At 36.1% G+C, this 19449-nt stretch overlaps 1 protein-coding gene across 1 annotated transcript; it reads right to left on the bottom strand.

Moving 5' to 3' along the window:
- Nucleotides 1-7246: 7246 nt before the first annotated feature.
- On the bottom strand, nucleotides 7247-9541 carry LOC137748570 (pectinesterase 2). The gene is made up of 2 exons (XM_068488739.1): nucleotides 8626-9541; nucleotides 7247-8011 (listed from the first exon to the last, which is right to left on the bottom strand). The coding sequence occupies exons 1-2, from the start codon at nucleotides 9473-9475 to the stop codon at nucleotides 7329-7331; spliced, it is 1533 nt and encodes a 510-aa protein (XP_068344840.1). The 5' UTR covers nucleotides 9476-9541; the 3' UTR covers nucleotides 7247-7328.
- Nucleotides 9542-19449: the final 9908 nt, after the last annotated feature.

Here is a 19449-nt window from a genome sequence, read left to right as displayed (position 1 = left end):
ATATTTGCATTATGATTTGATTACTTTCAGTTGTGATTTCATGAATGGTGAATTCAATTTACTTATCTGTTTGAATTAAAACTTGTTTATGTATATGAATTGAGGGTGCACACTTAATTTGCATGCATAAATTTGATGCTAGGGTATAAGGAAACTTCACCTAATCGTTGGGAATTTATATTCATGAGTAGTTAAGGTTGTTAGTCACAATCATGTTAAGTAAATTCTTGGCATAAGTATCATGCGCTTTCATAGTTACGAATGCCTCGTCAACACTTATGATTTTCATAGAATCCAATGATCTTTGATTGTTTTTCTATTATGCGCTTTCATATAGAGAACTTTTGAGGAATAATTTGATTGCAATGCGCTAATTCCATTCAATTCAATGACCTAAGGGAAATCTGAGAGTTAATTTAAGCGTACCTAATTAACTTGGGGTGTTGAGGTTCATAATTCATTGAATAAGCAACTGAAGATTGTGTTGTATGCAAGTATGCCATGTGTGGAGAAAAACCTCCTAGCCATCTCACCATCTACTTAATTCTATCAATTTCGCCCAAATCTGCCTAGTTTACATTATTGTTTTGTTTGTTTGATTTTCGTCCAAAACCAAATGAAGGAGGAGCTTCTTCTTCAATATTTCTACGAAGGGCTTCTACCAATTGAACGTCAAATGCTAGACGCCTCAGCGGGTGGAGCTTTAGTGGACAAAACACCTATGGCCGCCAAGACTCTCATTGCCAACCGAGCTTTGAATGCTCAACAATATGAAGGAGTTGGCCAAAGAGACATGCCACGGCAGCAACAAGTTAATGAGGTAAGTGCTATTTCCGAACTTCAAAATCAAATGGCTAATCTTACTTCTTTTCTTTCGCAGGTGGTAGAAATACCAAAGGTACAAAGTGTGGCTGTTTATGGCGTGTGCTCCATGAATGGACATCTCACGGACAAGTGCCCTTAATTGATTGAGAACGGAGGGTGGGAATCTGCCAATGCCGTGGGTTATGGGAGCCAAAGCCAACCAAGGAGTGATCCTTTCTCTAACACATACAATCCCAAGTGGAGAGATCATCCAAATTTCAAATGGAGGGAGCCACAACAATCCCAACAACAAAGCACATTTAGGCAGCGACCTCCGGGATTTTACCAAAGGCCGTATGCACCCACACCACCCCAAGCACAACCTACACAACCCAAATCACGTTCGTCCATAGATAATGATCAAAATTTTCAATTACTAACTTCTATGGCGCAGGGAATGCAAAATAGGGACAAAAAGGTTGATGAATTAGAAAAGCAAGTAGGGAAAATTGCGGAGTTCATGGGCCAATTCAGAGAGCAAGGTAAGTTGCCTAGTTCAACCGTTGTCAACCCAAAAGGAGGATTCGAATCTGCCAAAGCAATCATGTTGCGAAGTGGAAAACAAGTTGGAACGGCCTCACAACCCCTTTAAATCAGCCCCAACAGAGGATGAAAAGTTGAAATTCGAGGAGGGGGAGCAAGAGCAAGCCACTGCAAGGGTAACACTACCCATGCCGCAGCCACCCAAACTGCACCATTCGGCTTCCAAGGGTAAGGAGGTTCCAAATTCGACTATTTCTAATGTTATTCCTCCAAATGCACCCTTTCCTCGTAGATTCATGCAATCAAAAAAGGAGGAGGCTGAAAAGGACATTTTGGAGACATTTAGAAAAGTACAAGTTAATATACCACTTTTGGATGCAATTAAGCAAGTTCCAAGGTATGCTAAGTTTTTAAAAGAACTTTGCACTACTAGAAAGAGAATTTCGAACAAAGAGGTTGTAAAGGTAAGTGAAAATGTCTCAGCCATCTTACAACGTAAAATGCCCCCTAAATGCAAAGATCCGGGTAGTTTTACAATTCCTTGTGTTATTGGCAATAATCATTTTGAACATGCCATGCTAGACTTAGGTGCATCTATTAATGTCATGCCGTACTCAATTTATGCATCTATGATCCTAGGTGAGTTAAAAAATGATGGTGTGATTATTCAATTGGCCGATAGATCTAATACCTCTCCAAGGGGTGTTTTGGAAGATGTTTTAGTGCAGGTCAATCATTTAATCTTTCCGGCTGATTTTTATGTGCTTGAAATGGAAGACTCGGTTCATTCTCCACCCTTGCCACTCCTACTTGGAAGACCATTCATGAAAACAGCTCAAACAAAGATTGATGTGGCCAATGGAGTATTAACAATGGAATTTGGTGGTGATATAATTAAATTCAATGTTTATGACTCTATTAAAAAGCCTAATGATGTTCGTTCTTGTTTTTCCATTGATGTGCATAAGCATATAGGGCAGGAACAATCCACACCTATCAAGATGGATGCATCAAGAACCACTATTGAAGAGGGAATTGGAGTGGTTACCCTAAAACCACCCAATCTGGCCGAGAGTAGCCATAGTGACATTGTTGATAGGGCTGCCACTTTAGAGCTTCCATCACAATATGTTTGTAAGTCTCCAATCCCAATTCCAATTCCCATTTCAACTAATAGGTTGTTACCTTCTTTGATGCAGGTGCCCAATCGATTTCAAGGTGGTGGGAGCATTTACATGGACTTTAGGAACCAAAACACCACAATCAGGGAGGATCACTATCCCCTTCCATTCATAGAGCCATACTATGAGAATTTCAAGGAGCATGTTGTGGATGATGTACCCTTCCATGCCGTGGGTACTAGTGAAGCTTAGCATGGCATATTTGTCTGGCTGGAAGACGTTAAAGCAAACGCTTCTTGGGTGGCAACCCATGTATTCGACAAGGAGAAGATGGAACTTCCACTACAAACCCAGATTTGCGTTTCTAAACCCTTCTCCTTGCTGTTTAGTTTATCAAGATTAGTTGTTTATTATTTGTTTGCTTTTATGTGAGTCTTTGTGTGAAACATTAAGGACAATGTTTGATTTAAGTGTGGGGGGGGTGTAAACAAGTGTTTTTATGCAAAATTCGTGGGATTCTATCACCTATCACTTCTAATGTTGTTTCTCACTGTTTTTAAGTGTTTTTAGTGCATTTTGAGCTGTTTTGGTGTGTTTTGAAGCAAAAATCCGAAAGTTTGAAAAAAAATTGAAAAAAGTGTTTTGAAAAAGCCAAAAAGAGTTGTTTTTGTGTGTTTGTTCGTGTCTTAGAGTACCTTCCAACACAATGATGAGGATTTGTTTTTTAATGCATGACTGTTAAAGAGAGTTACAAACAATGATGGAAGTTTGATTTGCTCCTTGGTTTATGCTTGGTTGTAGTTATAGTTTACGAATTCACATGTAATCACAAAGGATAAAATCAGTTTTTGTAACATGCTTGAAGGAACTCAAACAAACACTACATCCCTGAGAAACTTGAGCCTAAATGTTTATTTGGAGAGTTATTAATCTGTGCATTCTTGTTTTCTAAAGTCGTTGCATGATCTCATTATTCTTTGCTTGGTTGCTACTTAGAATACGTTTCATCACTATAGTTCCAAATACTAGAACTCATACCCGTTTTATTCAAAGCATGAAATTGATTAGCATAACAAATAACAAGATGAAGTTGTGTAGTAGTCACCACCATAGCCAAATAGCCGAATCCACCCTTGTCATTTGTATTGTAGGTTTAAACCCCTTTGAGCCTTATTTAGCCTATTTTCTTGTTAACCACATCATCCTTACCTAGCCTAGAATAGGACTTTCCATACGCTTGTTCTTGAAGTATAGTGGAACATAACTTAGAACGAATTCCTTTTGAGTGACATTTGTGCAGAAAACAAGTGTGGGGGAAGGGATTTTGTGAGTGTGTGTGTGCCAAAGTCTTAAAAGAGGCACGAGAAAAAGAAAGAAAAAACGAAAAAAAAAAATTGTGAAAAAGAAGAAAAAGAAGAAGAAAAGAAAGAAAAAGAGTGAAAATAAGTGAGAATGAACTCATAAGTGTTGGTTGTTGAAGAAAGGGTCCAAAAAGTGTCAATATGGCCCTAAGTTTTGTGTGATTCCCCCTTGGGTGTTCAAAGTTGACTTCTGCATTCTAAAGGGAATTCTAAGTGCCTAATTCACTACTTCGCTTACTATTGCTTTAAGAATGTTTGTTTCCTCTTACCTTTCTTTGTAGCCAATACCCTAGCCCCGTTACAACCCTTTGACTTCTATCTTGATTGTTATATGTTTCAATATGTGGAGTTTAAAATTGGTTTGAGCATATGGTATCCCTGGTTTTCGCGTCTAAGTAGTGGCATTCCATTCATGAGATCATATATATACATGTTAATTATTCCAGAAAATGCTTTCCTTGTTATAACATATGTGAGTGTTCGTCTACATGTTTACATCAATCTTCTCACATATACCTAGTGTAGGGAGTGTAATCAGAAAATCTGTGTGAAAATCGAGAGTACTTCTAGTAAGGAATTGAGGGAATTCTCTAAGGCATGTTACTACATTCAAAATGTTGTTTTAATTGATTAAATGCGAGCTAGTGAATGGTAACTATCATTAAGTATGCTCGAGGGTAAGGATTATAAGTTATAACTCAATCTCAATCATCACCACATCTATCACTAACAACATACTCACCTGACTTACCTGTGCATTCGCAGCACCAAGGCATAACCAACACAATCATAATAATAATATCGACGATATTCGACATGGAATTTCAATTATAAAACCATTTAAAATGTAATTTATAGAAAGATACCAATCAATATATATACATTGAAAACAAAAGCCCACTCACTGATACGTAGAAGGGTCGAAAGCCCCGAGCCTCGCGTGGTTGCGCTCGTCATCCAGATAGTCCTCACCTATATGTGAAACAACTATATAAACGTCAATTTAACACACATAACCAACCTTAGGTAATAACTTCTCATACATTTCTCAAATGGGGTGTTTGAATATACCAACATGAACTACTCAACCTCATGAACATCCCCATATTTTTCAAATAATTTTCTGACCTCCCACGCATTGCCACGCGCCTGCCAAGGCACGGCCAGACGCGTCAGCCAACGGGTACGTGCCTGGCACACGTGTGAAACCCTAACGACATTAAGGAATATTCCGTTAAAACCCTAACAGATGTTAACAGCCATTACCTAACGCCGTTAGAATATTCCGTTAACTCTGATAGAATATTCGCCTCCTTCTCCGGTCGCCGCCATTCGCCGCCGTCTGCAACTCGAATTTTCGCCGGTTTCTGGAAAAACTTCAAACTTCAATATCTTCTTCAATTCTTAACCAAAATCCATGAAATTTGTACCAAAATAAAGCTTACAACGAGTAGAACAAAACCTTACCACTTTGGGGACCTAAAACCAACGGAATCTTGTCGGAGAAACCTCGATATTTCGGCCAAACCTGCAACTTGATGAACTCGAGCTTCCCGACGTCCAAAACACTTCAAAATTGTTCCTCGAGCTTCGTGAGAAGGTTCTAAAGCTCCCTATAACCTTAGAAACTTTTAAAAACCCCACGATCACGTGTGCATGAATAATGCACCAAATCGAGGTTCTCGGGTTCTTGGGTTTTCAAAGGTCTCACGTCCTAAAAATGGTATGAATGAGTTCCTAGACTTGCAAGGAGTCCAAAACTAACCTTCAAACCTTCGATCCGTGCGTGGAAAGTTAGTTTGAAGTTCGTCCGTACACTTGCAAAGGAAATGGAAAGGAAAATGGAAGAAAGTCCGAAAGAGAAGAGAGAGAAGGAAGTCACGGGTGTGTGTGTGTGTGTGTGGTCTAGATGACAGCCCACCAACTAAAAACAAAACAAACCAAACACCCTACAACACTAAATAATGTCCAGGGGTAAAATTGTCATTTCACACATACGGTACAAATAATTCGGGACGGGCTATCACAATTATACATTACATAAAATTTAGTACGCATTACCTTTTCTGGAACCTTCGTCCTCGACTCTCTTTGACGAACGAGCACCAAATTCGGCCATCGTACGGAAATTCAAACAACAATTGGAATAATAATCTGGAAAAGTAGGGAGTTTTTGGAACGAATTGTGAATATGGAGAGCAAAACTATAAATTTAAAGGAAACTTGGGGTTTTTGTGTGACAAATCCTTTGTCGCACAAAACCCTGCAGTAACTATGACATTCATTACTCTAACTAAAAAAACTGACCGTCTGGTAGATGTTGACTCCATGCATGATGAAGACTTGTCGTGCAAGGTTTTCGGCATCGTACATGTTTTTGGAGCCAAATTACGGGCTTATGCGCGTTTCTTTACAAAACTTTGCATAGTGAAAATCCTTTGCACGATGAAACATTGCACCACATAAATTGTTAGGTACTTTACTTTTTGTGCGATGAACTTGCGCAACGGAGACTTAAATTCATTGTGCGAAACACCCTTGCGCGACATCAGCTCCTTCGTCACATAAAGTTTTTTCTCACAAATGGTTTTTTCTATTAGTGAATTCTATAAAGAAACACTATTTTTCCAATCATACAAACGTCCTTAATCAATTCCACAATTTTTTTGGGCAACAACATATTTATTTATGTTACAAAAGAAATCTGATGATAATTATAAAGCACAGGAGAAAGGCACTGGTGGCTGACTTGCTGGCAACCAAGAATCACCAGCAATGGTGTTCCCAGCACTGGAATTTGAAGCCTCCAAGTCACTAGAAATGACATGGTAACCTAACCATTTGTGCAAAACATAGCTGAATAACCGAGAAAATTTTGGACTTTACTGTATTCACAGGCATTTTTTATTTTCCCAACGTTAATCAAATCAATAATAAACAAAAAAGTAATTCTTTAGTAAATATTTCTCAATTAGATTTTTCAGTTTAACTTCATATGATAAGATTGAAGATTTTTTTTTTCTTGTCGAAGATTAAGAGATTCGGTTACTACTTTTATTTTAGAAGAAGATAATTCCCCAACTTTGAACAATTTATCATTGACCAACATATACAATATCTCGATGAAACAAGTGGGATTTTTTGCTTTGGCAATTAATCAAACAAATGAATAAGTATACAATCATACTGGATCGACGATGTTGATAACTAAGTACAAAAAATATGTGGTCAATTTTGTATTTTTTTATTTTTTATAATATGATAGACATATTTATATAGTTTCATAAATTACTATCATTAAATAACCTCCCAAACCAAATGATCAACAAGAGTATCTAAATCAGACAAACACAATAAGAACCTTATCCATTATTAGTCATATAAAAAAATTCACAAAGAATTACAATTCATGAGCCACTGACAATTCCATATAAAGAAATACTACTTTTTTGGGCAACAGCCAATTTATTTATTATGTTACAAACAAATCTATTAATAATCATAGACCAGAGGTGAAAGGCACATTGGTGGCTGGCAACCAAGAACCACCAGCAATGAAGTTCCCAACACTGAATTCGGAAGCCTCCGAGGCACTAGTAATCACATGGTAACCTGCCCAACTAACCCTATTTTTAGTGGATGCACCAGGGCCGGTGTTCATGTATTCACCATAATACAAAGTCTTCAAGGCAAAATCGCCACTCCATTCCATCCAACCAGCTGCGTTAATTAAGCTATCAAGGTATGTCTTCATAAACACCGTTCGAGAATATTGCTTCCACGGCCTCCCTAGGTACGTTTTAACTGAACTTTGAACCGGTTTTAAGTCCGAAGCAGCTGTAACCTTACAATTGTGAATGGAAATTCCTGTGTTCTGATTTGGGTCGGTTCGGCCTTGGGCTGTAACTGTGTTGGTTTTGTGGTTATGAACATAAATATTACTATTTTGAATAACCACGGCAGCGTTGCCAAAAATAAAGTCAACAGTTCCATAGATGTCACATTCTCTATAGAATTGCCTTTCAGAGTGCACATAGAGGGTGTCTTGGTTCCCCTCAAAGCTACACTTGTAAAACACAGATAGATCTGAACCGGACCGGAGTGCCACAGCTTGCCCACTTGTTGGACCGGCAGTGTTTTCGAATGTTATGCCTTGGGCAATAAACCCATCTCCGACCACAGCTACAATGAAGAAAATAAAAAATCAAAACTGTTATGTATTGTAATTAGCTTAGTTGCGTGTGTGTAATTGCTGACTTTGCAAATATTCTTTGGCCAAAATATAAGAAGACAACGGAAAAGATCAGGTTAGTACCATAATCTAACATGTTCAAACTAGTTGATCGTCATCGTAGTCCATAGTTAAGACAAGTGGAGGGAAAATGTTAATCTTGTAAGTATCTAGATGACATGATCATTGTCTATCACGAGTGAAATAAAACTCGACAGATTACCTTGCCCTCCCAGTCAATGAACTTGATGATTACCTTGCCCTCCCAGTCAATGAACTTAATGACTATCAAACTTTACGCTTTGCCTAGCTAGTACTTCTACTACCATCTAATCATTCTTACATTAATTTACTACGTACTTCTCTCTAATAGTGATTTTGACTTTCTCGCATCTATTTTCAAACGAACTAGTAAATTACTTATATTACAAGTGACTTGTTCACTTTTTTTATTATGAGATACAAATTTTCTTATTATTTGTGATCGGTGACCCCTTGAATTTATCATCAAGCCAAAAAAATGTTTCGTAGAACATAATAAAGAATTAAAGCTAATTTTACTTACCAACTGTAGCTGAATTGAAGGTTGTAGTTCCCCCGCCAACACTTTTGCTTCCTGTGATGATAGTCTTTCCTATACCATCTCCCAACAACATGATATTCTTCAACTTTATCTGAACATTTTCCTTGTAGCTCCCTGCCTTCACATATATCACATACCTTCCGCTCCCTTTTCTCTTTGAAGCTGCAGATATTGCCTCATTTATGGTCTTGTAATTCCCTGAACCGTCTTTTGCCACCACAATATCTGCCTTAGGAGAAGACGACTGCAAGAGCTTCCGATCCCCGGGCTTCACCCAAGTTGGAAAGCCTTGTTTATATTCTGGCTGAGGGGTGTATGGTACTTTGTTAACGGACAAAGTGTTGCTAATCAAATTAGAAACATTATTAGATGGCATGAGCTGATTATTTGAGACAGCGAGGTCTACAAACCCTGCTCGACATGTCTCAAGGTTCGTGAGAGCTGTGCTGAGCCAAGATTGAGCGTCGTTTTGAGTAGCGCCATTGGTGGGATCTATGGATTTGTTGAGCTTTTGGATTGTGTAGTCATAAAGCTCAAGGCAGTCAGCCCATGCAGCTTTTTCATGTGCATTTTGGCACTTTGAGCCAAGTGAATACAAGTTGGTGTGAGCAAGTATGGCACGGTCTAGGGCTAGTTGCGTTGATATCTTGAAGAATTGGGACTTACCTTTGATGGGGATATTGTTTGCTTTATGGCTTAGAAAACTCTCACATGGTTGTGGGTGAGGGGTTTGGCTACACCATGTCCTCACATCATTGGGAGAGTAACCAAAAATGACTAATGGAGAGAGAAAAAGCACCAAAAAAAGGGTCGAGTAAAATCGAATTGCCATTTTGTATGGCTTTTTGATCAAGAAATGTAATGATGAAATGGGTGATTGGGAGACTAGAGAGCTAGCTGAGCTTGTGCGTTTGAAATATGGTGTGCATGGCTTACGTTACTGGGTTCTTTATATAGAAGGGAAGCAGTCGAGAGGTACGTGGTTTTGGCCAATATCACTTTGGGTTATAAAGCGCGTAAAGTGATTGGGTGCACAACTTTCCTTTGTTACTTTTCTCCCAATAGATTGACTAGTATACACCATATTTTTTGATCATTTGGAATTTGATGACTGATAATATAATATATAAGTATAGTAATTTGGTGGGCGAGGAACTTGATAATATTGTAGGGCGATGCAACTATAGGATTGTTGGTAGCAAATGTAGTTGCAATTAATAATGTTAGGAGCAACTTTATATATCTATGTGTGTGTGTGTATCTATCATTTGAATTTGATCGATGACATATGAATTGGTGGGTTGAGGAATGAAGAGAAGGACGTTGCAAGTGGCAAATGACATTTCGGCATGTCATATGCAACATTTGCTAACAATAAATTGGGACATTATTTGGTTCTGCAAACATAATTGGACAACAATTTGTAATACTACAAAAATATAGGAGTCGCTTAATAATTATTTTATTTTCAGTTTTTATTTCATTTCTATTTTTTTATCACATTTATTTCATTTAATTTGGTGATCAAAAATTAAAAATAGTACGTGAAAAGTAAAGAAAAAAAAATGTAGATGGTACCACCCTCGATCAAACATCGATCACCATAGCATGTCGTTTTAGATTAGACGTGTAAATAGGTCAACGTGTTTTGCTCACGATTTCACAATCTGTGTCATTCAGTCATTGGAATACTTTTCACCAAAAAACAGAAGTCATTTGAATTACTTTTCCATGGGCTCTACGTCGCAATAATATTAGATAATATTTGACGAATTGTTCATATTATTTTCTAATCGGCCGCCAAAACTACGTAAAAGCCTTGCACGCATTATGCATAAGAAATCAATGCAGATATTTATGGCGGCGACGACCCAACTCTAAAATAGAAAGGTAAAAAAAGGTTGAGTCAAGTAACGGTATTTTGCTAATATTGAAGATTAGTACAGTGCTATAATAAGTACTCTCAGAATCTTGGTGATCTCATCTTCAATAACTCGGTTTCTCTGTAAGCAAGAGTTTTTCTCTTTGAGTAAGAGCTTTTCTTTCTAAATGAGTCTTTTTCACTGGTGTGTGACTGTTATTCTTACTGTCATAATTTGTAAACGTCAACCCTAGCTTTTAGGGTCGGCCTTGAGAATTTGGGGCCCTAGGGGAGCTTTTGAAGTGAGGGCCTAGAGTTTTCTGGACTTTGACTTTTGTACATTGATATGTATAAAAAAATAAAAAATAAAAAATAAAAAAAGTTTTGCTAAATACATGAAGAAGTTTATTTATACATCAAATATCATTTACAATTAATATCAAAAGAAAATATATACAAACATTATTTATATAGTACATGTCTCGCATTTTTATACGCAAATATGCTAAATAAGTTTATATAATCTAATTTTTCAGCTAATTCCTTTTCAATTGACAAAAATAGCTAACTCATTCAATTTGTGGATGGATGATGACACTGATAATCATGGGGCCTTCTTCTTTTTTCTTTTTTTTTATGGTTTCAATATAAAAAAAAATTCAAAAACAGAATAAACAACAAAACAAGGCATATTTTTACGAAACTTGATATCCAAAACGGTAAAACCCTAAAACTGAATCCATAAACCCCGAAAAAAATCGAATCTCTAAATCCCTAAAATCTTTTAAATACTAAATCCCTAGAGTAATCCATATACTCCTTAAAGATTGAATCTCTCAATCCCTTTCTCTCTCAAACTATTTTCCTCTACACCAATGATAAGATTATCTGATTGTCTACAAAGGTTAATTGTAATTACAGAACATGTTTAACTGATTGAGACCATATATATACCCGCCCATTTGAAAGTGTAAACATGTATTTGAATGGAATCTCGAGTCTCTACATTTAGTGCATTTACATGCACTTGACAAAATCTTAACTATTTGATCAATCTAACAGAATTGCTATTCCACATCAGTATAATCATACTAAATTGAAAATTCACCTTTTGTACCGTATCACTTGCCTCTTCCCACAATTCACAAACCCTAATGATTCAATTTTTCCTTTCCCATCCCCACGACCCGTCACACTTTACAAAAGTTCATCCCAAATTTTTCACAGCTGCCATATATCTCCAACAGTCCAACGATTCCAACCCCAACCCCTCCTCCCTCATCCCTCGTCAGTCTCACCCACACCGGCCTCTTCTGATCCTTTTTAAATGAAATCCCGGCATCTAATTTGTCTTTTTAAATTCAACATACAGAGGCTTTGAAACTATGCAGTTTTTATTATACTTTTACTGTTTTGTTACTTGTATTGTAAAACCAGTTTTCACCCTTATAGAAACATGACGTTTTATTCCTCTTAATTTGTGTGATATGAAAGGATTCAAATAGGCGGAGAAGGACAGAGAGCAAACTTTAGATAAGATGTACATGATGCACTAAACCGACTGACGAGTGAGGAGGGATGAGGGTTTGAGGTTTAGCAGCTGAGAGATAGCAGCAATGACTGGGAATTTTGGAAGATGGTTTGTAATAGAAGACGTCGGAAGGATTGAAGGATGAGTAATCAAAACGAAAATGCTAACGTGGAATTGCTGAATCCATTAGATCAATCAAACGGAGATATACATACATACATACGTTCATAGATTTATATTTATATTTTGAATATTTGACTGCCAACTTGAAGTTGAGACTTGAAAGAATGGCAACGATAACGATTTGGAATTCAAAACTTACTAATTGTCATTCGTCACCCCTTTCTTGGTTATAAATAGTGTTTTCTTTTGGTGATTATCCCAAAAGACTGAAAAATACTAAATTCATATAGTGTTCATTTTAATACGAGTAACAACATGACTGATATGTTTTTGTTTTGCGGGATACGTACATAATATTTCATTGGACATTTATTTATATTATAACATGTGAACGAGTTATAACTTAAGTTAATTACTTGACATTTATGTATTTAAACCTTATAAGGAAGCTTTGAGCGCTCATGTAAGCTAGCCTTTGGTCGTAGGGACCTGCCTACCCAGCTAATTAACTAGTTAAGGCGGACTTTGAATTTTTGTTTAGGTGAACTTATCCTAAACATGGATTATAGACTCCAAATCAATATGCCACCCAAAGTTGAAAGTTGGATCTCCCATGCCTTTACATGAAGATGTAACGTTTTCTGTGTTTACTAATCAAGTGTTTTTCGTGTACAGGAAATGTGCTTGACCATTTCTAATTAAACTGGAATATATAGAATGTAGGTGCCTGTGAATGATCACAACTTAAACTTAGTGGTGTTATCCACACCTCTTTTTACTTCTCACACACCATTTTCAATTTTCGAAATTCGAATCGAATGAATTGAAGGAGATCAAATAACAGAAATTAACATGGGTGTTTAAGAGGTAAAAAGGGTGTGTGGATAGCAAGGGCAGAGCCACCCACAAGGCTAAGCTGGGCTGTAGTCCAGGGAGGTTTTTTGTAAGTGTAGTGTTAATTACGCACTTATTTTATTTCTCACACATCCCTTTCAGTTTTCGACCTTTGGATTGAATGAATTGATGATAATCAATGACAAAAAATTAATAAGGGTGTGCAAATAGCATTATCATTTTTCAAACTCATGCTTCTCACACACCATTTTCAATTTTCAGCATTCGAATCGAATGAATTAAAAGAGATCAAATAACAGAAATTAACGTGGGGTGTTTAAGAGGTAAAAAGGATGTGTGGATAGCATCACTCTAAACTTATATTGGATGCTACCTCTGCCCTTGTTATTATATATGGTTCAACTCTCAATTAATAATGCAGACTATATGCTTCCACACGCAACTCCAAAGCCTAGATTGTAAAGCACACAAATAGAGTTTTGGAGCATGGTCCAACTTAAGGCTCATCGTTGACATATTCATAAAGTGGTAGTCATGCATTACATTGCATGAGGTTTTTGCCAATTCCGAGTGTCCAATAAAAATTACACGTGACAGGCAAAAATAAAAATAAAGTCGTGGTTGAAGTCAACCGCGCCACATGTTTCCTGTTTAACGGCCTAGGCACAATCTGTCTGGATTGCTACCTAAGCCCGTTGGCTCCACCCATTTAACCTAAGTTGTGGACGGCAACTAGAGCTAAAGCTGTCCAATTGCCTCGACAACTCCAGCTCTTAGGATTGATACACATAATTTTAGCGGAAAACAGAGAATGTTTGAACTCAAAACGTAATGATTGAAGAAAAAGATTGTAACCACCAGATTAATAGTTCCCATAAGGGCCAGTACCATAATGTAAATTTTCAATTTGGACATTTCATTCATTCAAACAAGAACCCATTTAATTAGTGAACTAATTTTAGTTATTACGCTACATGCCATGTCCTACAAAATAAACTGCATGTAGTAATTACCTACTTTATATACATAAAAAAGAGCAGTCTTCCTCTTTATAATATCTAACAAAAGTTATGGTTATCACACTTGAAGCACAGATACAAATACAGGTATAGTTATATGATACGGTAAAACGAATTTTTTTTGAAAATTAAGATATAATATGTCATGGATACAACAATAAAAAAATATATTTAAAAGAAATGTGAGAGTTATTTTCCTTGTTTCAATTAGAGGCAAGCTCTTCGTATTCATCAACTTTCAACTAAAGCTTTGTTTTCTATTCGTTTTCTTCTCTTAATTTATCATATGAAAGTGTAAAAGTATCCTAAAAGCTGGATACACATCCATCAAATTAAAACCGTATTTGTTGACCATGACACATATCCAACAAGTATTCAAGAGTATTTGACGAGTATTGTGTATGATAAAGTATTGAATATGAAATACTCTACTAAACTGCACGCAGAAGTATCTGTGATTCATAGATTATCACCAAGGGCAATAAACAAAGAAAAAAAAAAGCTATGGTGAAAACTTAGCTCCAAATGGCATATTGATCACAAATAGGAAGTGTGATTAATTCGTTAAGTAGACCAACTGTAACGACCCAAAAATTCATAGTTGGAAGCTAAATCTGGTGATAGGCCAAAATAAATATCAAAATTGATCTCTACGCAATCAAAATTGATAGGCCAACCTTAACAAATTTCTTTTCTTAAAGAAATAAAGTACAATATTAATTCTGAATTATTTTATGGCTGCATTTAATCGTTTCGTTAGACTATAACCGTACCCAATGAAAGGATCAAGTCATTCATAGTTCACAAATTCAATTCCAAACTCATTTCCAAAATCATTCAAGTGACTAACAATCACTAACTAAGTTCAAACAAGTGAATCATACCAAATGCATATCAAATATGGTTTCAGAATATCAACATTTACTTTAAAAGACGGCATCGGCTCACTGATCACATGCCACCGCACGAGCCGTGCGTGACGGTTTCTTGAGAATGGAAACTCCAAATTCCGACGAACTCTAAAAATTATCAAATTTTACAGAGTTGTAGAACACAAGGGGAAAAACTTTTATATCTGGGCCGAAGCCTAGTTCGGCCGGGAAGTGGGCAAAATCCCATGAAACAGCTGGGTGGCCGAAATCTTTAGAGCCTCGCCGCTCCTCCGTCGAAGGTCCGATGAACGTGATTTTTGTCAGGTTTTACTCCTGCTAGGAAGGGCTACCAACCCCAAATGGTGCGCCACCATGTTTTTTCCGGATTTGGAGATAAGGGTTCTAGGGTTTAGGCGAACCTGCGGGGTTCTCAAGCCTCGTTTGTTAAACATGGCAACCCATAGGTGGAATTGAGGGGACGGCTCGACTCGGTTCGAGGAGAGGAGTCGTTTGAAACCGGCCCTGTCGTCAAAGGTGGCCGGAATAGAGAGATGGAGTCGGGTCGGGTCGGCGGGTCGAAGAGAGAATCCGGGATTGTGCTGGTTCTCTCCTTCCCTCCTTTCCCTCCTCGTTCTTCTTTCTAATTCGCCCCTCTCTTCACTCCTCCCTCCCATTGGCTGCAACCCCCTCCTTTCTTTCCTCTTCCTTCCCTTATAGCCTCACACGTGGCATCATCTCCTTGCTTCAGATTTTCTGGAGCTTTTTAAGTTATGGTCAAATGACCATTTACCCCAAACTTTGCTTGTTTATAACTTATTTGTTACAACTCCGTTTCACGAACAGTTTGCGCCATTCGTGGAATTGGGCTCTATCCAAATATGCCAAGAAATCTGATAAAATATATGAGGATATAAATAGGTCCTCATATAATTTTGTTACCTAACTAGGGCATTTTCGTCATTTCCTACTTAACAAAAAATTATACGACAAAAATAATAATGAAATCTAAAAGCGGGATTTCACATTTTCCCCATTCGAATTTCATAACCATAAATCGATCTATTTGAATTTTCTTCCACATAAACAAAGAAATGAAATTCCACAAAACTTGTAAAATATTCAGGGTATTGCACCAACAAACTAGTTTATTCTCTCTTTCCGATTTAAGTAGATTCTTTTGACTGCATGGCACAACGTTGACAAAAGCAATTGACAAATATGATACACTAATTTAAAGACATTCAAATTCGTTGCCAATGCTATAATTCTAAAAATAATATTTGAATTATTCGTGTCTATCCGGTTAATGTTGGTCTTTTTCGGCGATCATGACTGCTCTGCATGCCGATTACCTCCTAATCCTGTTTAGAATTTGAAATAAGCTTATCCTTTTTTTAAAACGAAATTTTCAGTCAAGTTGAAATAAAAAATAATAATCAAGGTTATTTTTCAAGGAAAAAAAAAGATGCATGATTTGTATCGTTCATTTTCTTCTAGAATATGACGTGATGATTTTCTATGAGAACAAAGAAGGGAAATTATATATATAGTTATGTATGAGACATTATATATATATAGAAAGCCTTTACGTTAAGGGATTTTTTTTATATAGAAAACCTTTACGTTAAGGGATTTTTTTTTTTAATTTTTTAATTTTATAAAATTGAGATTAGTTGTGCGGTCCACACCACATCGAATATTAATTATCCGAACCGTTTATTTTTTAAATTGCACTTCATAAATCATCCTTACAAAATATTAGCCAAATTGGAAATATTTGAGACATCTAATTGAGTTCAAAGAAATTGATCAACATTTTGTTCTCAAATAAACATTAAAATTTCATCGTGATAATTAAATAGGTAAATGATTTCAAATTGAATTGAATTTTTGTAAGGATGATCTATGAATCAAAACTTACAAAATAGACGGTTCAAATCGTTGAACTTCGATGTGGAGTGAACCCCACAACTAATTTTCTTTTTATAAAAAAATAGAAACCCCTACCCTTGAAGAGCCTGTATGACATTCCTTACTTGGACGTAAAAAAGGAAGAAACTCTGGCCACAAACGGTTCCCAAGCAGTTGGCCCACTTGGAAGCACCCGATCCCGAATATTAATGTCGTGAATATTATGCCTTAGTACGGTAATTGGCTATGCAAATCAACGACAATCTTGGAGTCCCCTACCAATACAATGTTTTTGAAATTTCTTTGTTCAGGAAAAAGAAGAGCATCTCTGACTCTGTGGGTAAGAGCTTATTTGAACCTATACGATATAAGGATGGTCAATAGGATGACCATTCACCGTGCCAATTTCTTATAACAAAACCTTCCAGATTGCTTAACTAATTTTTTTGAACAAATGATATTATTTACACTAATGAAGTGGAGAAGTGGGCTAAGTCTCACGATGGGCTAACAATAATATGATAAGAATGGTCAATAGGATGATCATTCACCATGCCAATTTCTTATAACAAAACCCTCTAGATTGCTTAACTAATTTTTTTTTTTTTAACAAACAATATTATCCACACTAATGAAGTGGGGAAGTGAGCTAAGCCTCACAATGGGCTAGCAATAATGTGGTTCAAATTCGCCTTTGATGATAATCGAAGCTAAGACCTCTCACTTATCAATGAAGAGAAATATCACTAGACCGTAGTACTGAATGATAGATTGCTTAACCAATTTATGATACTAGAAACATTATTATCACTTGTTTTGCAAAAGTACATTGAATGAATGGATGAACAATTTTCAAAACTATTATCATCTCACATTATTCGCTTTCCAACAAGCTAATTTCTTTTGAATCTGAAGAATTAATTCCTTAGAATTAACAAGGTCTTTCCAAAAATAATAATATTATGAATACAAAATACTTTCCAATAGTAGTTTTATTTAAGCTAAATAGGACATCTTGAAGAAATTTGCCCAGTTCTTTTTTTCATTTCCTGTCAGGAAATTTATTCTTTTAAATATAAGAGGTACTACACTACAAATTGATAGCGATTAATCCTCCTTCCCATACAAGTGCAATACTAGATGAGGAGGTAACATACTTTTGACCTTTGGGTCAAAGAGTATACCAAAAGAGAGCTAGAAGCCCAAAGAATGCATCCATGGGAGTTCGAAGTCAAATTGGAGTTCCAAACCTCTACTCGATTTCCACTAGACTAACCCCTTGGGGTTGTTCTGAAAGTTATCCAAGTTAATCCTTTTTTTTTCTTTGCGAGCTGCCACTAACATTACAAACTACAGTATAACAATATTTTTTTCTACTTGCAAGTAGTAAGCCTCACATTTTAATCTCAAATATAGCGAGTTCGATACTATTATAAATAAATAGTCATTTTAGAACTTAGCCTAAATATCTATCCTCCATATCGTTTGGCAAAGACCAAGACCATCGGCTTTGCTTGTGATCCTTTTGGAAACAAAAATGAGAGACGACTATCGTCATCACTGTCGCAATAAGGCTTGTTTGAATGAGAAATTTGCCACTACCAAAGGATTTAGATTAAGTATAGTTTTTTATTTTTTTTAGTACAACGATATATTTACACTAAGGAGGTAGGAGTTCAGCTAAGTCACACAATGAGCAATCTAATTTGGTATCGAATTCGTCATTCATGAGATTTGAACTCAAGACCTCTCACTTACATATGAGGAGTAATACCACCAAACCGTAGTACTAAGTAGCATGTCATGTATAGTTAAAAATAAACTACAAAAGTTAGAGAGATTTGAAATTAGTAGATAGGAAAGAAGAATTTGCAAATAACTACTTGAAATGAATCATTTGTAAATCTATTTCATACATCTTTGCAATTATCAAGTGCATTTCTAATCCCTCCCCTTTAAATTTTTTGTCTATGATGATTATATTTATAATTAATTGCTTAGTACATGCAAATCCTTTGTCCAAACATAACACTACATTTGGACGAGGGAAGTAAATTTGAAATTTTGACAAAAGTTAGAAATTATAAATGACATGCATCAATTCCCTTATTTGGATTAACAAACATAGAAATTTAGAATTTCTGCATGGAAAAAAACTTGAAATTTGAGATATTCAGTTCCCAAGTTTAAATTCCACATAAATATTTGTAATTTCCAAATGTGCAAGGGTGAACTTAAAAATAACATATTCCGTATTCAAATTCCATTGTTCTTAGGTTAACCAAATGATAAAATTCACAAATTCTAACCAATAAAATTCCATCATTTTAAAATTTCCTAGTAATTTTAAATTTCCTCATCCAAACAGAATGCAAGATTCTTTTTTGTTCCCATAAAAAAAAAAAAACTTAATTATCAAAATGCTCCTAAATTATCACAAAAGTACCACTTTAACCCCTGCTTTTGCATCCTATCATTTCTAACCCCTAGATTTTAACAAGTCTCTCACATTGGCACAGTTCATCACATTCATCCATTGACTGTTTACTTTTTCTTCACAATATCAACATAATATCAACAATATGAATAACAAATTAATGACATATCGAGTGCCCCATTATCGAATAACAAGTT

The sequence above is a fragment of the Pyrus communis genome, chromosome 10 (genome assembly GCF_963583255.1).
Source record: "Pyrus communis chromosome 10, drPyrComm1.1, whole genome shotgun sequence".
NCBI classification, from domain to species: domain Eukaryota; kingdom Viridiplantae; phylum Streptophyta; class Magnoliopsida; order Rosales; family Rosaceae; genus Pyrus; species Pyrus communis.
Note: the sequence above shows the minus strand (reverse complement) of the source record. Positions and strands in the feature narration are given on the sequence as shown.